Below are 24,239 nucleotides of genomic sequence, written 5' to 3'. Positions count from 1 at the left end.
TCCAACCTTTTATTGTTTTTACCAGTCCAAGGGACATAAGTGAATCTCTGTCAAACGAATTTGAAGTGCCCTATATGCATTTGTGCTCATTACCAGTATCAACCCCAAGAAGTACAAGTATTTTTCTTATCAGGCATGCATAAGGAAGATATAGTGATCTTTTCAGTGCACAGTACTCCATGGAAAACACAGTCATTCTTGATATGTTTGTTTCTTGTCCAACAAGGCATTTACTTCTGAAATGGGTAAATGTGAGAATATGCACTCAAATGGTAAATTTGTTACAATGTTCCACAGGGTATCATCAATGTGAATGTCCATTCCCTTGACCCTAGAAAAGATGCCTCCATTTTGTACCCATAAATTATGATAGAACACCTTAACCAGATCGGGATACCATGTCCCTCTCAACTGTAAGAAATCAGATAACCCTTGTGATTCAAGCCAAAAAGGAAACATAAATCTTTCGCCTTTGAACATTTCCAGGTTGATGTTCATAGGAGAAACTACCGCCTTTACAGACCCATTTGTGAACCTTAGTCTTTCTTCCTCGTTACTGAACCAGTTTAACGTACAGGATTCACCCATATTGATTGTTGACCTGCATTCCTCATTCACTGACTTGCTTGAAGAACCCATGACAAGATGATTCTTTGAAACTTTCTTGAAGGATTTTGAGAGAAGTAGAAAGATGACAAGACATAATAGTTCAGAATAACAGTGAGACTTTTATAAGGAGGGAAACATTGCGCGCCAAATAGTATGTATAGATGGAATATTTAAAATTTTCAAAAGGAACAAAGATCATAATCGAATGTATTAAGTTGGGAGTCGACTAGGACAGTTAAAAATCATTTTCAAGCAAATTCAATCATCCAAACAGTTTAGCACACAATACAAACAATCACTTAGCAAAAATCAATCAATGTATGCATGATGCAACAGATAGATACATAATTACCAGTTGTAGATATTCAAGGTGTTTGATATAATCCACAGTTAATTCATCCTTGAGAACAGTTCTGCATCAGCTGCATAACCTGCAAAATACTTAAGTTTTGGTTGCTTGTACCCATTTAATTTTGGGTCCTTGATTGTTAGTTCTTGTCACATGTTCCTTTGGTATCCATACGTATAATCCTTGAGGAACAACAACATTTCTGTAGTAGCAATTTCTAATAGTATGACCAATACAGTTACAATAAAAACATGCATTTTTTGTAGGTTTTCTTAATTCATTAAGCTTCCTAGCATTGGTTCTGTTAGAGTAACCTTCAAATCCAATTCCTTGCCTATTTTTACTTCTGCTAGATGAATTCAGTACAGCATCTAAATTGTGACTAGCTTGAGCAAACTTAACTAGCTTGCTAGTCAAGTAATCAATCTTTTCAATATGCGTGGGACAATTTTCACAAACTTTTTCAACAGTAACAGTTTTAATCTCAACATTTCTACTAGATAATAAAGCTTCATTTAACTCTTTTTCTAATCTTTCATTTTTAGTAACAAGGTTATCAATTCTTTTCTCAAAGTCTCTTTTTTCAGAGCACAGTCGATTTACCTTGTACTGCAGTCTCATGGCTTCAGCATGTAGCTCCTTGAATGCATCTTGAAGCAGATCATATTTGATTTCAACAGGTTCATTTGATATATCTGCATCACTGTCATAATCATCCCATGATACACCTGTCATATAGCATAAATTCGATTCCTCATCTGGATTAGAATCTTCATCACTTGAGCTTTCTGAATTGAGTTTTCCTAAGCAATGTAGGCTCCTTTCTTTCTCATGTTTCTGCTTTGAGGAAATCTTTTCTTCCTTTTCTGCTTTGGCTGTAACTCAGGGCATTCAGGCTTGATGTGGCCTTCTTTTCCACATTCATAGCACTGGACAGTGTTTGTGTTGAAGCTCTTCTTTTTGCTTTGACCTGCATGGTTAGACAGTTGACTATCATTTTGTATAAGTCGACTAAATTTTCTTACCATCAAGGTCATCAATTCTTTGTCCTCCATCTCTGTTTCTATCATGTTATTGCTTGCAACTTTCAGAGCTATGAACTTCTTTTCTTCAATCTCATCTTCATCCTTCAGTCTACCAAGTTCTAACTCATGTTCCCGTAACTTGCCAAACAAGGTAGTCATATTCATCGTTGTAAGATCTTTGGATTCAGAGATAGCAGTGACTTTTGGTTGCCAATTCCTGTTCAGACTTTTCAGAATCTTTATGTTGATCTCTTGTCAAAAACTTTGCCAAGAGCCATCAGGTGGTTTACGATATGAGTGAACCGTTTCTGAACATCATAGATGCTTTCACCAGCTTTCCTTCTGAACAACTCATATTCTTGAATCAATGAATTCTTCCTAGCTCTCTTAACTTCATTTGTACCTTCATGTGTTACCTCTAGAACATCCCACATTTCATTTGCAGACTTGCATTGGGATATCCTGCAAAATTCATCAATAGTTAGTGAAGAGGGAATAATATTCCTAGCTTTAACATCATACTAAGCTTTTCTATTTTCATCTACAGTCCACTTAGTAAAAGGTTTCAAAACAGTTTCACTATCAACAATTTTTTGTAGGTACAAATTGACCATTTAAAATAGCATCCAAAATTCCTTTATCTTGCGATTCAAGAAAAATCTACATGCGAATTTTCCAAAAAGGGTAATTTTCACCAGTAAACAAAGGTGGTCTGTTTGTTGAAGCACCTTCACCAAAAGTTTGAAAATTTGAAGCCATTCCCAGGTTTTACAGTCGAATAGAATAAAAATAGAGTCGACTGAATTTCCAAATATCATATGAAAACCAGCTCTGGTGCCAATTGTTATGAAACAGGTAGGCTTCTTTATACACCAAGAGGGGGGGGGGGTGAATTGGTGTTGATTCAAAATTAAAATCTTTTTGCAATCTTGGTATGAAAAATTCAAAGCTTTTGATCTTTCCTTGAAATGCAAGTTATTGAAAATGTAATGCAGCGGAAAAATGCAGTTGACTGCCTAGCAAATATAGTCGACTGAAAAGTAAAGGGTGTAGGGATCAGAAAATTCAAACACTGTTTATATTGGTTCGGCCAACAATGCCTACATCCAGTGTCCTTCCAACCCAAGAAGCAAATGCACTATAATGGTTGCAGTTTTTACAACAAGGAATTTATAGAAGCACCACACAAAAATATAAATCTCCTTTCTAACCCAAAACCAAATATAGTTGCTCACACCAAACCAGAATTGCAGCAAGAATCCCCTCTCCTACAATTTGGACCCACGTCGAACAATCCTCAACGTGTCACCAACACTATTCACAGGATTCCAAGCCTATCACAGTATACTTCATAGGTTGCCAAGCCTTCAATAAAAAACCAATAGTCTTTCGCAGGATGCCAAGGCTATCAAGATCAACCCAGAAGCACCTCTTTGTGCGGATATTGATCAAACGATGACTTCTCCTTCTGAATTCCTCTCTAGCAAGATCATTACTGTCTTTTTGGAGAATTCTTGGAGCTTCTAATGAATTCAATCTGAAACAGGAAAATGAAAATGTCAGATCACAAAAGTCACAGAACAATTCACGTTCTGTCTATTTATAGTTTTCTGTTTCATCAGATTGATTCATAGTCGAATAGCCTACTAGTGGAGTCGACTATATTAAAACAATTATAACAGACAATCAATATAAAGACTCCTCAGTCAACAGAATTAAGACTCATTTATTACAGTTGACCAAGTCAAACAGTTTTAACTAACTTTTAAAAATATAGATGTTGGAGCTTGTAGGCTTAACAAAATTTCAAACAGAACAACAACACAGTCGAATATGCATATCACAATGTCGACTGACACATGAAAAATCACTTTGAAATTCTTTTCAACTCAAAATCTCACACAGCACATGTTCACAAAATCTGTACAAAGATTTTAGCATAGTCGAATCCATCAACAATGTATTCGACTGGACTAGAACTTTGTCACAACACATATAAGTTTAAAAGGTGCCTGTGATCTTTTCTTTCAGAAATGTGTAATGATTAAAAACATTTTATCTCACATTTCAATACAAGCATGTTCCACAAATATAACACTCAATCAAGCACATGATCATACAATGTAATTCAATTAAAACATGTTCAACATATATGACAAACTTTACAGAATAAGAACATGTAATACTGGAACGTATGCATTGTTATTAAGCACTGAGTTGTCATCATCAAAAACCAGTTTGATATAGAGTTTGTTTTGTCAACAATCTCAACATTGATGATGCCTAAATCAAGTCTCAGGTGCTCACTTTGCAAGAAAACCTTTCTGAAGACTTGTTTTATGTGTTAAAGTTTTTGTAATAAGTAGATTTATGTATAGGGCTTTATTTGTTATTGATTCCATGTATTGTATGCTTTAAAATTTGTTTTAGAGTCACAAAAACTCTACAATAATCGATTAACATGTAAGATAATTGATTATCACATATGAGATTTTTAAAGGTTGCTAAAAACTCATTTTGTCTCTCGAATAATTGATTAGCAGTCTATGATAATCGATTATCTATAATCGATTATGAATTACCATAATCCATTAATACGACTCGTCGTTGGAGTTTTTAGGCATGTTTTTGGACGTTGCGCATTCATTAAATGTATAATGAATTACTATAAGTGGATAATCGATTATCACACAAGAAAAAGCTAACGAATTTTTGAAGGTGTCTATGAGTGAGATCTTTATATATTGGTTTTACACTCTCATTCCAATACACAAAAACATATATGATTGTTTTATTTTGTGATAAGTGTGATCTAGGGTTTGTGTAACCCTTGTGCTTTGCCTTTGAGAACTTGGTGTTGGCATAGAGCGAGAATTTTTACTAGGAGTGTGATTGAGTGTTGTTGTTGCTGAGTATAGCCTGTCATCCTTTGTGAAGATTCAAAGGAAGTGTTTATTCTTTGTGAAGATTCAAAGGAAGTGTTCATCTTTCGTGAAGCATTCGGAGGAGGTGTTCATCCTTTGTGGCCTTTAGGAAAATTGAGTTTCATCTCTTGTGATAACAAGAGAGGTGTTTTCTGAACCCTTAAACATGTCTTTATGTGTGATTGTAATAGTTTATTGGTTTTGTGATAGTGGAACGTTAATCTCTGTTTGGGATTAACAACTAGATGTAAGATCCTTGTGATATGAACTAATATAAAATTATCTATGCAATTTTCTCTCTTCCTTACTCTTTATTATTGTTTTAATTATTTGCTAAGGAAATTAAAAATAAGAGAAAATTATTAAAGGCACACATTTGCAATAAGAAACCAATTCAGGAGCTGTTAGGAGTGTGTACCACTTAAACACCATTGGACAACTTTAAGAAAGTGAGTTTAAGGGGTTGTTGGCATCGGGCATCGCCTAAATATCGTTGGGCATTCACTTCACAATGAGTTATAGTGGATTAGGGTGTTGGGGGCTGCAGGAACTATTGGGTGCTCATTTGACAGAGAGATCTAATGATCGTAGTATTAGGATTTAGATTGTGTGCGCTAGGTGTTGGCTTATAATGTTAGGCATAGGCTTTGTGGGCACTAATTATTTAGAGTTGGGCATTATTTCTTGGGCTTAACATGAGTGTGCTATGTTTTTAAGAAATCATAATTAAAATATTATACTAAAGTATAAAATCCAATTAAGAATCTAATATTAAAAGCCAAATGAAAGCATAAATATGCACTCATCAATGAGTAACTCATTAAACATCACAAAAGATTGTATTAATTAGACACATATTGATATTAATAGTTTAATGCTTCTATATAAGTGTATATAATATACTCACATTGTATCTAACATATTATCACAAAGTTAGAGGATTTTGTGAAAGTTTACACTAACATAAAACAAATGATAAAAGTTAAACAATATTGATAAGACAATATAAAATCAAACATCATCAAATGATATAAGATCAAAGTAACATTCACCAAATGAAATAAATATAGAGTGACTCATCGATCTACTCAAGTATGAGTTGACTAGAAGAATAAAAAAGTCAAAATCGAAAAAATGACATCATTGGCATAAGAAAGCCTATTAAAAGAATCTACTGAGCAAACGATTCAAAAGTCAAAATTGACCAGACAAAGTGAAGAAAAGCCAATCAAATGATGAAAAGATTAAAGCTTATAAGACCATTCAAAATGAACTTAGTAAGTGATACGTCGGATAACTACAAGGATGAGTCCAACACTTTATGATTTAACTTCTTTATTAAATATTCTTATTCTAATATTTTATAACGATGATCACATTCCTTTTGGATAATTTAAATAGGAAAAGAAAAGATTTAATAGGCAAATCATATCTTAAAATTGAAATATTGCATATTACATTTTATATGTCTCCTTTTACTATAAAAAGATATGAATGTTTGAATAGAAGATTACATCCATACTTCATATATCAAGTACATCTTAGATATGAGATAAAAATTAAAAGAAAATTTATTGATTGAAGATTTACAAGAATCCAAAAAAGAAGTTCTGAAGACTATATTGTAGATTAATGAGAAAATATTGAAAAGGAAAGAAGGAGAAAATCAAGATGGGACAAACGCAAATATTATATTTGAACTTTCCTTTGTAAGAAAAGAAAAATATGGAAGAAGATACTAAATAAGATTTAGAAGAGAAAAAACCTCTCTTGTTATAACCCCAAAATGCATATAAATAAAGTAACAAGGTTATGAAGAAATATACAAGATACACAACAACAGAAAATTAATTTCATAAAAAAATATATACAAAAGATAAGAGAAAAAACATTAGTACATGAAGATACTCATGAGAAAGGAATGATAAAAAAAGACAAGAGCTTATAATGTCCATTGCAATAGTTTGATCTAACAAAGGGCTATGAGAAAAGTCATTGTAATATTCTTTACATTTTGAAGTTTACCCTTGCAAGTTTATTTGTACTCTCTTTTAATGAGATTATTTTCTTAATATTGCATTGAGAGTTTTTTATCTCATGGAAATATTAAAAAGATTATTTGGAGAGATTAACCTAACCTATAGAGGTTAATAATCCTGATACTTAGAGATGTTAGTACTCGCTTTACCTAGAGATGTTAATACTTGTTAGAGAGGTTTGTGTACTTTTTTATTCGATTAGTGAAACTTCTTAAGCTTGATGTTTAAGAGACTTGATGTAGCTCTTGCGTTAAAGTTAAACTATTATAAATTTTTGTGTGTGTTGTCCATCTTTAACATTATTATTTATTTCTTCTATATTTACATAAAAATGTATAAATTGTCTACAAACTCTATTTAATCCCCTTTTATAGTCATCTTGCACCAACACATATGACTCATAGTGAGGCAAATAATTTATTCTTTCATTGTCACACTAATGTTGGGTGTATCTATTTGACATTATTCTTATAGGTACTGACCACCATGACATCTGACAGATGAAATGACACTTTCTCACCATTTTCATACTAAAGATTTTGGTAAACTCAGATGTTTTTTGGGGATTGAGATAGCACAATCCAACAATGAAATTATTATTTCTCAAAGGAAGTATGCATTGGATATTTTGGAGGAAATTGAGTTAATGAATTCAAAATCTATTGACACACCCATGGGTCCTAATGCCAAACTCTTATCTAACTAGGTTGAGCTACTTCCATATCTTGAAAAGTATAGAAGATTAGTTGGAAAGTTGAAATAGCTAACAATGACTTGCCCTAACATTTCTTTTACAGTCAATGTGATGAGTCAATTTCTTAATTCTCCATGTACAAATGATTGGAATGCAATCATTCGTATATTAAAGTACATTAAAGGATCTCCTATAAAATATTTGCTATATGATCACAATAATCATACTAAAGTTGTCTGTTATTTAAATGTTGATTGGACAAGATCTCCTTCTGATAGAAGATCCACTTCCAAATATTGTGTTTCTATTGGTGATAACTTGATCTCTTAGAAGAGTAAAATACAAAATGTTATGGCAAGATCTAGTGCATAAGCATAATATAAAATTATGGCCTCAACGACTTATGAACTTGTTTGGCTAAAACAGTTACTTAAAGAATTACAATTTAGTGTTGTTACTCAAACGAATCATATAGTAATAATTAGACTTCTACTTATATTAGATTTAATCTCATCTTTCATGAAATGACTAAACACATTGAAATTAATTGTCATTTTGTTAAAGACAATATGATATTTAGAGACATCAAGATTGAGTTTGTTAACTTAAAATGATCAATAAACAATAAGTTTTTACAAGAACCTATAATAGATTACACTTGTAATAGTGTTAAATGTAACTATCTAAGACCCACCTCTTGATATTGTCCTATTTATAAATGCACAATCGCACATGCTCAATACACATTAGAGATTCATTATATACTTTTTTCTTTTTTTTTTAAAGAAGAGACCAATTAAAAACACTCTAACAAACTTGAAAAAGAAAGATGTTATAAAAAAGACAGGAGAAGTAGCATAACAATAATTCAATAACATTACACAACCTTTTAAAAAAATTTCTCAACATTGAAAGCACTATTTGACAAGTGAAAACAAGTAAAAAAGATATCAAATGAACATTGTAATATTGTTTTTGAAAATATAATCGTATGTAGAAAAGAGTCACTAATTTATTTATTTATTGAGCTATAAAGATGTTAATTAAAAATTGTTTCATAGAAATTGATTATCTTAATTATACTTAGTAAAATTTGAAATCAACTAAAATGCGTAGTTGCATATGTTAATAAATTATTTTGGCTTTTCATTTATTTGAAAAAAGGTTTAATACCTATTTTGGTCCCTCCTTTGGGAGGGTTTGTTGGAAGTGGTCCCTCCTTTTTTCAAAAGTTCATTTAAGTCCTATCTTTTGCAAAAACGGTTCAAAGTGGTCCTTTTTGCTAACGACGTTAAGTTCCCTAACGGCAGAGCTGCCAGGTGGGTATTGTATGATTATGTGGCATTGTTAATTGTTTTAAAATATATATATAATTGTGACGTGTAATTTAAATTTATTTGGGTAACATAAAGAAATGATTAGGGTCAGAAGATTAGGGTAATTAGGGTCAGAATATTGGGGTAATTGGAATTGGATTGCGATGGGGATTGGGATTGAACTTGGGTCAGGTTAGGGTTCGTTGTCACAAACTGAGTAATGCAATACGACAGCTGCTGATGATACATTGCCAGACATTTTGGCTTGTGTAGAGGAATCATGATGCGAACAAGAAACAATTTATGCTCTTCCTTCAATGGCAACGCAAAACCATTGATGATGCTCCCAAGAATTTCCAAGAATTCGACAATCCCATTATGCTTCTCAGTCTCAAAAATAAAATTAAAAAACACATTGTTGATGGCCTTCCTGATGAAAGGGCGATGCGCCATGAATTTGCCATAGATACGGTGNAGAGTCATCTTCAAGTACTCCCGCTCCCTCGGATCCTCGGAGTCAAACAAATCNAGCAGCTTCAAAATGAAGGACTGATCAATGTATCTCTTAGCCAACTTCGGATCCAGCTCAGGTGAGGCCACAAACCGCAGAAAAAGCTCATACACAATCTGCAAATGAGGCCAAACAGGATCCATCGAAGGCTCCTCCTCCTCCACATCAACACCATCAACGATCTTATTCTCGCGTGGCTGAGGACTGAGTGTCCTGAATATGTTTGCAGACACCATTTTCACCACCTCCAACATCACATTCTCCGCGCTGACGAACCTTCACGAACAACGAACCCAAATTCAATCTTCTGACCCCAATTTCAATCGCGCTGACGAACAACGAACCCTAACCTGACCCCAATTTCAATCCCAATCCCAATCCAATTCCAATTACCCCAATATTCTGACCCTAATTACCCCAATCTTCTGACCCTAATCCTTTCTTTATTTTACCCAAATAAATTTAAATTACACGTCACAATTATATATATTTTTTAAAACAATTAACAATGCCACATAATCACACAGTACCCACCTGGCAGCTCTGCCGTTAGGAAACTTAACGCCGTTAGCAAAAAGAACCACTTTGAACAGTTTTTGCAAAAGGTAGGACTTAAGTGAACCTTTTTAAAAAGGAGGGACCACTTTGAACAGTTTTTGCAAAAGGTAGGACTTAAGTGAACTTTTGAAAAAAGGAGAGACCACTTTGAACAGTTTTTGCAAAAGGTAGGACTTAAGTGAACTTTTGAAAAAAGGAGGGCCCACTTTGAACAAACCCTCCCAAAGGAGGGACCAAAATAGGTATTAAACCTTGAAAAAATAACTTAAAACAAAGTTAATTGATTGTTAAAGAAGGCAATAAATTATTTTTTGAGACACATTTTTCTTTTCTATTTTTTAGACACACAATTTCTTTTCCTGTGAATGAATATTTAAATGTACACATGTTTTTGCCATCACTATTTGTATCCACTACTAGCATTAAAAATAGGTTAATTGAAAGGAAATGATGGTGATATTTTTGGTCCCTCGCTCATAAGTAGAAAATAGAGGTAGAAAATATAAGTAAAAATTTACCTTCTAAATATGCATATAAAATAACATTTATGAATGTGATTTATTTTGCCTTTATATACATTTGTTCTTTCTATATGAGTGTTTATTGGCAAACATAACAAATTACGGTTGCATGCTTAATGTTTTATGATGTTTTATGATAGAACACATCATTAATATTTAACATTTTTTTATAAAAATATCATGTACCAAAATTTACAATTCTATAATTCAAAATTATATATATTAGCAAATTAAATATGCATCAAGTAAGCAAATTTTAATACCATTTGTCAACATTTTCCGAAAAAAACTTAATTGATTTAATTTTATAAAATTTAGAATCTAATTAAGATTGTTTTCAACAACAAGACTCTCTCAAGAGATTTTCCTAAGTAGGAGGAATATTTAAACTTAATAATGATGTATTTAAAGAAAATAGAAGTAAAGATTTTTTATTTATTTGATTTTTACATCCGGGAGCAATTAATGATGATGGATGAATTTACAATGTGAGACCGGAGGAAGCGAGGTACAATGTTAGCACGGAAGAAAGTGGAAAAGCTAGTCGAGTTGGAGAATCCGAGTCACGTGTAGGTGATCCACGTGGCACCGCGTTTTCTGTCCCTTTTTACTTGGGCGTTTACCAGCTCTTATCGTACGCTACCTTTCTTTCTCCCCCTGAACGTCGCGTTTCCCCGGTCCGACGAGGGTTTAGATGGATTTGGCGAGCCATGAATCACCTACCTCGACTATTCGGCAATAGAAAAAAGCCTCCAAACATGGAACCCAAGAAGAGCAAGACGCGAGGCAAGAAGCAGCAGCCCAAGCTCGAGCGCCGCAACGCCGCCAAGCACTTCGAATACGACGCCGGATCGTCGTCTTCTTTGCGAGGTGACTCCGCATCCGTCTCCACGTCGTCTTCCTCGTCGTCTTCGTTATATACGCGCTCAATGGACTTTTACGGCCATCGGAGCTTCCGAATCGATGGCGTGGAGGGCGAGTTCGACCGGATTTGCCAAAGCCTCGGCCTCTCCGGCCCGGAGGACTTCTCCATTCCGACCGCCGCCTGGGAGGCCATGAAGCTCCGTTCCTCCTCCGACATCCCGTTGCTCCGGAACCACGACGGGAAGGCGTTCGACGAGGAGGCGAAGGAGAAGGAGGAAATTGAAGCGGTTGAGAGCGAGGATGAGGCTAGGGTTTTGGATGAGTGTGTTGTTCCTGCTGAGAGCAGTGGTTGCTGCACCGCTGGCGGCGGAGGAATTAAGGGTTTTCGGCCTCCGATGCTGAAGCCGCCGCCAGGGATTAGGGTTTCGGTGGTGGACGAAACGTGTTCGACATGGGATTTGTTGCGGGATTTTGCGCCGAAAGGGGAGGGAGGGAAGGAGACTTACGTGGAGTTGAGTGCTTCTGATGAAGATGAGGACGGAGAAGAAAAGGAAGAGGAGGATGAGGAAGAAGGGGAAGTTGGTGGAGTTAGGGTGGAGAGAGAAGAGGAGGAAAACGCGGAGAGGATTGCGGATATTGTGGATGAGTTTTCTGGGTTTTCTACTTCGAACGAAGATGACTCTTCTAGCACTACTACGGGTCCTAATTCTAGTAATATATCTCCTAATGGGAGAATCAAGCGTGTGATTACCGCGGGTAACTGGCAGAAGGGTGAGCTTTTGGGGCGTGGCTCGTTTGGCTATGTCTATGAAGGGATTTCTGAGTAAGTGGTTTCGTTCCCATCACTTCGCTTATACTCGCTCCTAGTTATTGTTAGAAACATAAGATAAGCCTTATTGTTTATTTCATTTTTTACTGTGGTGTTGGAGTTAGAGAATAGGGATCCAAATGGTGTGGTGGTAGTAAGTAACATTACAATGTTGTGTTAAGAGAAAGAGAAACAATTATAGTAGGGTCAGTGAGAACAGTTTCAGGGATTCGGTTCATCTATTTTATTCCTCTCTTTCTACTCAAATCTTTGTAGGATACTATTGTTAGTTTTAGAATTAGGAGATTGGCAGGTTAGTTATAGAAGGTTTGGATATGAGAATATGTTGGAAAAACATATGACGATATGTGAATGTCAATTTTGTTGGAGAGTGCTTACCAGTAAGCTTACGACTGATAGCCAGGAGAACTCTTTCTACTTAATATCAGTCCAAACATCACGGTCCTATTCTGACTTGGCTCACCTAATTTTCACCTTGAACAATTGATGCCACTCCTAACAAATTTTTATTTGTCTAATTGAGGAAGATCAGTTATTTTTTCCAGTTTTTGTTGTCAACATAAATAGTAACTACTTGTTATGATGGGCAGATTACGAAATGGAATGAACCTTGAATACTTTTGGCCAATGTTTATCATTGTTTTCAGTTTGTGCACTGAAGCATAGCCGTGGTTGTTGGGAAAATGTCTTGCTCCTTAAATAATATGGTCAATCATTTCCTTTCTTTTTAAAACAGTAATTTTTTGACAGTGAAGAAGTGATCGGATCTATTGAGATGAAAGGAAAGATGATTTCTTGTGTTTTGCTGAGTTATTTCTAACATAAATATTCAGGAATTATGACCAAGCTATCTAAGGAAGCTAAATAAATTAAGGAAATAAGGAAACATGCAAATAGAATTAGGATGATATCTGAACATATATTAACAGAACTTTTAAACTGTCTTGTACTTTTGGTTGACAATCTATTGAAAAAGACTATGATTAGTGCATCCCTTTTTTGCATCTGTTGGCTCGTGCCATTACTCCTTGGGCTGTTGGTTTTTAAGCAATGGAAAACGTAGTTAGTATTGATTTAACTTTTTTCTTTGCCAAATATTCTAGATTATATTATTTTATGTTTGTTGCTTTTATGGTTTAAGTTTTCCTCTAATATGGAGTCCCTGTTGGGGCTTTCCTAAACTGTCATAACTCTTTGATGCTAAAATATATTTGTTCTGTTGCTCTTCCGGATTGGGAAATACCCATAAGCATTATATGAGTATTTTTTTTGTCATAGAATGGTCAGACTAAGTTTAGTAGGCCACTTAGTTTAGTTATCATCTACTGTCTTCTGTATATCTTGTGTTCAAAGTGCTTCATTATATGGGTTGGTTTCTCTGCAAAGCCCCTATTGCAAAACTCTAAATTAATTGAAGTTCACAGGGTTTGATATTTGATCCCATTATGGTGTCTTTTACAAGTTACATAAGTGTTAACTGCCCGAGCTTTCCTTTCCTTAATTTGTTTATATGTTCTGATTTCCACTGCAGAGATGGATTCTTTTTTGCTGTAAAACAAGTTTCACTACTTGATCAGGGGAATCAGGGAAGGCAAAGTGTATATCAACTGGAACAGGTGAGATGGGATTTCTCTCTTCTCTCTATTGCTTTGGTTTGTGAAAAATGTTTCTTATTTTTGTTTATTGCTTTCACTTTTAATTACAAAGTAGCACCTTGTTTTCATTTTGTTTATTCTTTCCAAAAGTTGGGATATGAAAGTGGAAGCAACATTTGTTTCCTGTACAAATTTTGACAACAGGAAAGAAAATGAAACCATAAAACATTTTGTTGAATCAAATGACCTCAATCATTTTCCATTAATGAAAATCCTTTGATGAAATGAAAAAGGTTCTCTTACCCAAATATAGTGCTATCTTTTGCATTGTCGTACAATATATTTTGGAGAGTTTATTAACTGTATCAGTTTATTAACCCCATTTCAATATTTTTTCTTCTAGATTTCTTTCTCAATTTACTTATTTGTTCCTCTCAGGAAATTGCACTTTTGAGTCAATTTGAACACGAGAATATAGTTCAATACTTTGGCACTGAAATGGTACTTTTCTTAACCTTTCCTTTGTGTTAAGTTTGATACTTTCTTGTCAACAATCATTGTTGAATCTATGCTGATAGTTTCCATCAATTGTATTAAATGTTTAACACATCAGATACATTGTACTGGTTGTTTTCAGTTTAATGGAGAAATTGTAGCTTGGGTCAGGAATAGAATATATACATGATCGTTTCTACCCCTTTGAATGAAAAATGAGAGTATTTGCTCGAAATTTTAAATTTAAATGATGTCACTGTAGGCAATAAAATTTCTGATATTTATAATACTGAGGATGCAAAAAACTGTACTAACTAAGAATTTGTTTGATTAGTGGAAACTTCTCCATATGTATATATAGTAGGGGGAAAAAATAAGAAGAAAAAAGTGGATTAGGTTGGAGAAGTTTGTTATTATAATTATAGAAATGAGTTGCATATCCTTTATAATAATGAACATCTAGATTATATGTTTATTGCCAGGAACATTTTTATTTATTCCTGTATCATATTTTTATTATTAAACGATATTGAATCTCCTATATTTATTGTATTGGTTTCTTTTTCTCAACATAAGCAAAGCACCCGTGCTGTGCTTCAACTCAATTTCTCTTTCTTTTCAATAGTTCAACAAAGTTAATAGGAACTAAGTTTTACAAATTAGCTCATCTATAAACTAATTTAATTTATGGAGAACTAATTTAATTCTCTTATTTTTATCTTCTAAAAGTTCTTATGGGGAAATTTTTTCCAAACATACTTGATATAAAATAACAGATCACTTGAAAGTTCGAAAGTAAATCATATCTGTAATATTATGGGCTTTTCCAATGATAAAATTAAGATCATTGTAAACTTTTTATTTTGGGCTAGTGAGGTTTATCATCTTTAGATTAGTATAGAATATAATTCAGTGGAGATCACTTTTCTTGCATTTGGTTCAACTACCAGGCTGTTGTGCAATACAAAGTGACGAATAACTGAGAACTTGATTCCAATTTATTTATTTTATATAAAAAATTAGTAACATTAGGTTATTTGTTGCATGCCAAAACTTTGGATACTGTGGGATTCCATCAATTATTTTCGTTAGTTATGCTACAATACTTTGACTGTATTCAGATTTTGTCAGCTATGAACAAGTTTAGCTCTGATATATCTATATCTGTTTTGAAGACTTGTAATTTCATGCTGTAATGTAAATGATGTGTTAGAATATAATTAGCTGTTACAGATTTCTAGGAAATTAGGATGATTGATTGATTGATTCCGGATTATTTGGTGAAAATTAATTATATTTGATTCTATATGATGCCTAGTGAAATCTGTATTTTGTAATTTAAACTGTTGTTTATTGCAGGATGCGTCAAATCTGTATATCTTTATTGAGCTTGTAACTAAAGGTTCCCTTAGAAATCTCTACCAGAGATATACTCTTCGAGATTCTCAAGTATCTGCTTATACAAGGCAGATTTTGCATGGTTTAAAGTATCTCCATGATCGGAACATCGTTCACAGGTCACTTATTTATTCATTTAGTTTTCTTTCCTCTTTGATATAGACAACTTCTGGTTTTCTGATAGTCTCAGACAAGAATGAAGTTTATGGCTCTTGTTTACCTTGCATAGGAGAAACTTCCATTTGCTGTCTTATAATTTCTATATAAATATTAAAGGGACTTTTGTTGTATTTGTGTTTCTTTTCTTGTTTTTTAGACTCTCGTTTTGGCCATAGATCCCTTGTTATTACATGTTTTTCTTGTGGTAAGGTCGTGCAGAAATTTCAATTGAGACGAGAATTTCCCTGTTAGTACTTTGAATGGATCCATATATTGGGTAATTGAATAAACTAGAGAGGAGTGGAAGAAAAGTATATAATTAAGAAAATTATTTCTCACCCAATTATTGTCATGGCTATTCTTTTCTTGCCTCAAATTAGCACCATTTAGCGCCATTATGTGTCCTGATATTTCTGTTGTGGAGTAGCTTTTAAGGATGGATGTTTATATATTATATTGCTGGATGTAATTTTTCTCAAGATGTAAAATCGATATTTCACAAGGTTAAGATCGAGAGGTTGAATGATTCACTAAACAAAGTGTACATGTCACATGTGGGTTTGGTATTGGAAATTTAACTATTAGTGTTTTCTTTTCTGGGGTTGTGCAGTATGCTCATATTTTCTGTAACTTTGTTTTCTGTATTTCTGTTTCATTAATGTAATGTCATGAAATTTTTTTGTATATATTACCTAATTATTCCATTGACTACAGGGATATTAAATGTGCAAATATATTGGTGGATGCGAATGGATCTGTCAAGCTTTCAGATTTTGGATTGGCGAAGGTGGCTCTCAGTTCATGACTTTGTTTTGTTCCTGTCGAGCTTTCATTTCTGAACAATCTTCTGTTGTTTATCTTTCCATTTTCTAATATTGTGTTATTCTTATTGTTTTTCAGGCCATCAAATTGAATGATGTTAAATCATGCAAGGGAACAGCATTCTGGATGGCCCCAGAGGTTTGTCTTCAATATTCTCTTCTAATTAAAGTTATTGAAAATGGGTATGGGCCATCATTTGTATGAATGTAGTGTAGACATGGTTGTTAGTAAGTAACAGTTAAAATGTAAGTTTGTTGCTGGATCCATGGTTCTAGATTGAGTTTATACTTTTTTTCAGCCATGGACCTGACACCTATTAAATGAAAGTGATGTCGTACATCTACCAAAAGCAGTATGGATTTAAAATCTTACTGGTCTAAATGCTTGCTTGCTCATTTTGTGAAGTTATTAATTGTGCTGCTCAGGATAGAAGGTTATTATTTGTTCATCTGGAAATCCTACCTTACAAAATTAATTATGAAACATTGTTTTATGCTATACGTTTTAATGGAGTTATTTGAAAAGGTGAAACAATGAAACTTTTGAGTGTTGCATGAATATCAAGTTGTAATATAATAATGGGACCCAACCTGATGATCAGAGAAATGAATCAAACGTTTGGAGCGTATGCAGTGTGGGGAAATATATAAATGAATCAGGAAGTGAGCACATGACTTTTTGTTTTAGGCTTTCCTTTCTCCGGATGATTGTTATTACGGAAAAGGGTTGTGGTTATGGAGTGGAGGTTTTAAAGGAGAGGACAACTCGTGGTATTCTTGTTGTTTTTTCTTTTAGGATAGGCTTTGGGCGGAGGGTTTCATCTCTCTAGAACACTTGCTCTATAAGGGAAAGCTATATAGTCTTTCTACAGCTCTCTCATATATCTCTTTGTTCAATAATAGAAGGTACTCATTCTATCCATGGTTTATTGGCCTGACTGGCCAATTTCCATAACTACAGGCTCAAGGACAGGGCTGCCTTTATAGCAGATAACAAAGATAAGTCCAAATTTTGGATCTGGGGAGTGGGCCTAAGATTTAAAAAGTCTACTCTAGAACAAATATGATGGTAAATTAAGTAGGAAGGGACTGTATGACTTATTTTGTAAAGTTATTTTTTTTTTCTTTTTCTGCTTGATTAGAAAAGGGTTGGACTTGTTAAGAGGCATGGCGAGAGTACCTCTTGGTATTCTCATTTTTTTTTTTATCTTTTGGCTTAGGTTTGGGCAGAGAGCTCATTTTCTTTAGCATTTGGTCTGTGAATGGAGATTATAGTCTTGCTACTTGTAGTAATTCTCTCTTATTTCTCTATTAATCATGAATACAAGTTACATTATTTTGATCCTTGGTTTCTATTATCATACAATGTTCTTGATGTAGTGCCAAAGCAGAAATTGATGAGTGGAGATTGTAGTCTTGTTACTTGTAGTAATTCTCTTGTATTTCTCTATTTTTCATGAATACAAGTTACATTATTCTGATCCTTGGTTTCTATTATCGTACAATGTTCTTGACGTAGTGGCAAAGCAGAAATTGATGAGTGGAGATTGTAGTCTTGTTCCTTGTAGTAATTCTCTTGTATTTCTCTATTTTTCATGAATACAAGTTACATGTTTCTGATCCTTGATTTCTATTATAATACAATGTTCTTTGCGTAGTGGAAAAGCACAAATTGATAATCATAGAGTTTCTGAATTATCTAGGCCAGCCTATAAATTATTAGCACTGAAACTGAACACCTTTTCTCTTTTCCATTTACAGCCTATAAATCTTGATCATTATAATAAATTGGTGCATATAAGTTGTGTGTGAAACTTGGATATAATTTACTTGAGTGAATTGTTCAAACATATATGGAGATCAGAATTAAATCCCTTATTTTAGGATTGAAATCAGTGTCAGCATAAACTATTTAAAGAACTATGGAAACATATGAAAGAATAAAATGAAAACAAGACTAATTAACAAGTAATTAAAATTACCTCAATCAGTTGTTAGGTAGTTAAGCCTGTTTTCAAGAATTCATTACTGCTTCATGAATGGAAAGAATTTGAAACAAGAAATTTTGCCCTTGAGTTTGGATGGGGTATTCGAAGAGAACACTTCATTGTTTTTAGTGAATTTAAAATGTTATTTGGATAGTAAATTTAAAAAGAAATTGAAATTCTAAAAATTTAAAAAAATATTTTGATTACTTGAAATTGTAGAATTTCAAATTCTAGAAAAAGAAAGTTTGAAATTCTTCATGTTCTCTCTTCTTTTAACCTTTATGTCTCTTCTCTTTCCTCATTCTCTTCTCTATCCTTTGTTTCTCTCCTCCCTCGTTCTTCTTTCTTACTCCTGTTTCCTATCTCAATCTTCTCTCTTCTTTCTATCACTATTGCTGTAAAAATTATCAATATTAGTAATTTTGAATAATTAAATATTATATGATATGATAATATTTTGTTGAATTATTAAACATTAATTAATTTTTTCATAAAATTTAATATTAAAATTTCCTTTTCTAAAGATATATTAATTTTTTTTTGCATATAATATATATTGAATTGTTCTATCCAAATTAAGAGTTTGAAGTTTAAGAAACTTGAATTGATTTATCTAAAAATATTTAAACGAGGAATCAAAGCCATCCAAATTTCATCAGCCTCCTTAGTGCCCAATTCATGGATAGAAAAGGAACTTTTCAATAGCAAAAAGTCCATCCTTTTGGATAGATAATCTGATTTCTTATTTGCATTGTTAGAGTTTATTAAGCTGTATTGTTCTAACATGCAGGTTGTGAAAGGTAAACAAAAAGGTTACGGGCTTCCAGCTGATATATGGAGTCTTGGATGTACTGTGTTAGAGATGTTAACCGGCCAATTTCCATACTCTCACTTAGAATGTGTATGTATTACTACTTCCGTCATCACCATTTCCTGTATAACTCTTTCTCTAAATGAGAGGATATTGATTTTAATTGAGATTGTTTGGTAGAGAAGAAATTAAGGGAGATTAAAATAAATAGTAATCTGTGCTTTTAAAAAGTCATTTTGCTAAGCAACCATGTAAATTTAAATTTTTTAAATCTTGACCATTCGAGTATGATTGTAAATCTTAAATGTGTTTCAGTCTTACATAAAAAATACTTTCTCATTAATACATTCCCTATGTATGTGTGTGAGTGTCATTGCATCTCTGCTGGTTTTGACTTTTGACTTTTTGATGAATTTCTCTGGACAACAGATGCAGGCATTGTTTAGAATTGGAAGAGGCGAGCCCCCAATTGTGCCAGATTCCCTTTCAAGAGATGCACAGGATTTTATCCTGCAGTGTCTCAAAGTTAATCCAGATGAACGTCCCAGTGCTGCTAAACTCCTAAACCATACCTTTGTTCAAAGGCCGCTACTTTCCCAGACCTCTGGTTCTGCATCTCCTTATATTCGAAGGGGTTAAAATTGTCACCTCCAACTATGAAACACAATGAAGGTACATATTGTTACATAACATACCATCTCATTTTTCTTCCATGTTTATCTTATTTTGCCATGATTTGTAAAATCATATTGAAAATCATGGTCATCGCTGTCTATCCTTTCACTAAGGCTCTGTTTAGCAGAGAGGAGAGAATGGAGTGTATGAAAATAGTGATACGTGGAGATAGGTAGAAATAAAGTGAATCTAAAGGTGTTTGGTTAAAAGAAATAGAGAACAAATTATGAGAGATAGGGAGAAGAGTCGAAATTGGTAAAAGCAAAGTGAATAAGAACTGGTGGGACCCACTCACTTTTATTTTCTCTCTTCCCTCTATTTCTTTTCTACAAAAGAATCTCAATTAAATTCATTCTTCGTATTTTAACTCTTACTCTTCCACCTCCTCCAACCAGACCATAAGTTTCAATACTAACATAACTGATGACAAATTTGGAATGGAAACGATTTAAAATGTTACTTTCAATCGGATTGGATGCATATATCATTCAAACAAGCCTTCGGTTAGGTTAGGTAGGGTTTAAATGTGTCATTCTGCTAGGATGGACCAATAGAGGTCCAAAAGAAAGAAAATTAAGCAATTTAAAGATTTCAGGATGGTCTTAGAATATTAAAAATAATATTTTTTATGTTTAGTTGATATTTTTTATAAAGTAAGATGATGACACTTGTTGGGTGATCATTAAGTTGTTGGTATTTTTTATGTTATATAAGTCTGTCCCCGTGGTTCTCCACTCAATCCCAACCTTCTAGTCGCCAAGCACTTCGTCACATATGCCACAGTGGCAGTCACAACTGACTTTCCCTTTGTACCCATATGGGTGTGGATTCTGAACAATGAGTTTAGAACCCATATACTCTAATATTCTCTTCCGCTCTCAATGTTTATCCATTAGTTTCTGCTTCAACCACTTACCAGAATACCTGTACCTTCTACAACCCATACCCTGGCGTAGATAAATCTCACATAAAAAGAGAGTTTGATAGAAAAGCTCTAAGAGAAACAAAGTTGATGGTACCAAAGATTTCACTAGAACCCGAACATGTCATGGAGACACCCATGGAAGCAGTGAACACGGTTTATCAGAGATCTACCTCCAATATCTAATAATGAGTAATATTCGGCAAAATATTTCCCTATCAATTCATATCTCTTGCCTCTCAAGCTGTGGAACATATGTATTATGAGACAAACTTGTTACAAATATCATCCACACAACACCCTTTTGGAGACTAGTAAAGATGTCAGCTGCCAGTTGGTTGTCAAAGTTCACAGTAAATAATGACGGCTCAGATATTTTCGGGACATAAACTTTCTCTGTCAAATCCTTTCGAATCATATTTTTAATATTTCCCTTCAAGTTGGAACATCATGAGTCAAGCTCGTTAAGAGTGGTCAAAGGATATGATGAATGTCAAAGAGCAAATATGGGTAGTTGACTTGACAACTGTTGGAAGGGAAAAATGATAAGAGGATGCGGTAGCTGTTGGATGGAAAAAAATATTAGTGACGAATGATTAGAGGATGCTGTGACTGTTAGAAAGCAACCCAGAGAACATGGTGGTTTTCAGAAAGCAAAAGTGTTCAGAGGGCATAGTAATTATCAGAAAGAAAAAACGTTCAGAGGAACAATGGTTGTTGGAAAGTAAAAAATGGTCATCGCACAAGGCAATGTAGAGAGGTGGCAATTGCTGTCTGGAAAAAAACTGGTCAAAAACCAGAAAGAAACACGTCAGGAAAATGTTGGCAGTGAATGGTCATGTTGACTGGAGAAACCTTGATAATAAAGAAACTTTCTGGAAAAAATCGGTACTGAAGAACATTCATTGGTCGTAAGCTGTACTTGCTGGAAAAAGTCGATGGTAAATAGAAACTGTTGGAAAAACGCTGGTGGTAAACAGTACTTGCTAGAAAAATGTCGGGCAGTAAGCATTACTTGTCGGATGATGTCTGTGGTAAATAGTACCCACCGGAATAATGTCAATGGTAAACAGTTACGTCCAGAAGGAGCAAATCCAAAAGTTGTTTGCAGTGAATAGAAATGCCAACAGTTAACTGTGATACAATGTATCTTGTGTGAACAGTGACAACCAGGAAAAGTACGGATTTCAGTTCCCTTCTCGTTATTGAAAGCTTTAGCGACAAAACAGGTCATGGAGAATTGTTGGACACAAATCTTCACACGACCATCTATTCCCACGGGCAACTTCATGCAATTTTCAAGGACCTTGAGGATAAGGCCCAATATGAATGGTTGGATGATGATAGGATGGGCCAAAAGTGGCCCAAAAGAAAGAAAGTTAAGGGGCTTAAGATTTTATATTGGGAGTTACTCCCTGCACCTCCACATATTGCTCCCTCCACCTCCCCATTCCCGTTTTGCCCTGCAGTTAAATTTTTTGTTGCCTTTTTACCAACATTTTTTGGCCTTTAAACGGATCTTAACATCCATTGACAAAAATAAGATCCGTGGAAATGTCATTAAAAATATAAACTAATAATATTATGATATTAAAAATAATATTTATAATATTATTAGTTTATATTTTTATTCCCTAAAGTAAGATGATGACACGTCTAGTCATCATTTAGTTGTCAGTATATTTTTGGTTATACAACTGGATTATTCCTTCTTTCCTATTATCATCTGGGAAATGTCATTGTTTATTTTTATCTTTATAACTTTATTGGTAGATTCTAAATACTTTACAGTACCTTAGTTATTTGCTTCCTATCACATTCTTAATTGGGGAACAAATTCTCATGCAAATATTTGATTTGTGAAATAAGAGAGGAAAGGGAAGATGAGCAAAATCTTTCTTACCGGTTTCATGTAAATTTTCATTTTAGCATGGTTTGATTTTTCTTCTCTGCCTTATTTGATCTTGATTGTTTTTTTTCCTTTTAAGACAGATCTGTCGCTCATTGGATATAAGATATCTCCAAATGTTCAGTCTTCAAGTTGCTAGAGTTGGTCTGGGGTGCCTTGTTGTAACAATAGTTCGTTGTATTATGCCTTCAGAATTCAGTTTGCTGCTTGTATGTTTTACTCAATTTTTAAAGCATTGCATTGGATCTAGCAATTGATATGGCACTCCAGAGAGATAATTTAACCTACGGCTTGAAGAATACCAACCATATCTAAGAATTATGGTCCACGTGTTATTAATTACTGTGATGATTTGTCTGTTGTATAAGTCTAAAATATCAACGTCAAGCTGTAAAAGGTTGTCATAGTCTAACCCTTTTGTTTAGTTAGCTAATGAAACAATTCGTAGGCTAAACCACCGGGAGCACTACTTGTAAGGATTGGATACCATGCTGTTTTGTATATATCACCTTTATTGGTAAGCAATTAGTTGTATACATCTTTATTTTGTTCCCAAAATTATTCTCATTTTCATCAGTTTCTTTTATCCTTTTATGTTTAACATTGTTTTGCATTAAAATTTTATCCAAGAGATATTTAAAACGGGTTGTATTTTGTTTTTTTCTATTATTGGTGGCATAAATTGAGTAGTGGATAGACATGTTTATTATTCTCTGGAACAATTTACCTTTAATCGAACCCATTCTATATTGGATATCTGTTTTTTCTCATAATATATTGTTTCTTTTAAAGTTTTTTATGTTTAAACTAATATGAGATCGTGCACAAGCACAGACATTTTTTTTTTCTTTTATTTGTTAAATCTTATGTGGAAGATTATTTTTAATTTATTATTGTAATATTTTAATAGCCGGTGTACTTTCATAATAAAGGATTTTAATAAAAACTGGAAATTATTATTTAAATATATATGTTGTCTTCGAAAAATAATTTTAATTGTAGTTAGTAGTATAGACATAGAATATAAGTGTATTGTAGTTGTTTGACTTTTATCTTTAAAAACGTTTTTTTTTTTGTGTTGGATATTTAAGATATGATTTTATTTTATTATTTAAATAAGAAAATTTAAATTTGGCATGTATTTAAATAAATTTTAACCTGAGTTGAAATAGGTATACAAATATATATATATATATATATATATATATATATATATATATATATATA

General features: G+C 33.5%; 2 protein-coding genes across 4 annotated transcripts; one reads left to right on the top strand and one right to left on the bottom strand.

Moving 5' to 3' along the window:
* Positions 1-9,064: 9,064 nt before the first annotated feature.
* On the bottom strand, positions 9,065-9,703 carry LOC106763634 (serine/threonine protein phosphatase 2A 59 kDa regulatory subunit B' eta isoform-like). The gene has a single exon (XM_014647801.1). The coding sequence runs from the start codon at positions 9,701-9,703 to the stop codon at positions 9,065-9,067; it is 639 nt and encodes a 212-aa protein (XP_014503287.1).
* A 1,322-nt stretch (positions 9,704-11,025) lies between these two features.
* LOC106764653 (mitogen-activated protein kinase kinase kinase 1) lies at positions 11,026-23,598 on the top strand. 3 transcript variants are annotated; one of them, XM_014648967.2, is made up of 9 exons: positions 11,026-12,233; positions 13,771-13,855; positions 14,273-14,335; positions 15,689-15,846; positions 16,601-16,673; positions 16,787-16,846; positions 19,486-19,596; positions 19,936-20,178; positions 23,092-23,598. In XM_014648967.2, exons 1-8 carry the CDS (start codon positions 11,257-11,259, stop codon positions 20,143-20,145), a joined length of 1,737 nt encoding a protein of 578 aa, XP_014504453.1. In that variant the 5' UTR covers positions 11,026-11,256; the 3' UTR covers positions 20,146-20,178; positions 23,092-23,598. The 3 variants fall into 3 exon arrangements, with proteins under 3 accessions (XP_014504453.1, XP_022638040.1, XP_014504455.1); XM_014648969.2 differs by having other exon boundaries at positions 11,030-12,233; positions 23,096-23,598; XM_022782319.1 differs by lacking the exons at positions 19,486-19,596; positions 19,936-20,178; positions 23,092-23,598 and adding an exon at positions 17,007-17,033 and having other exon boundaries at positions 11,028-12,233.
* The last annotated feature ends 641 nt before the right edge of the window (positions 23,599-24,239 follow it).

The sequence above is a fragment of the Vigna radiata genome, chromosome 6 (genome assembly GCF_000741045.1).
Source record: "Vigna radiata var. radiata cultivar VC1973A chromosome 6, Vradiata_ver6, whole genome shotgun sequence".
In the NCBI taxonomy this organism is placed as follows: domain Eukaryota; kingdom Viridiplantae; phylum Streptophyta; class Magnoliopsida; order Fabales; family Fabaceae; genus Vigna; species Vigna radiata.
This window is presented reverse-complemented; position numbering and strand designations above follow the sequence as displayed.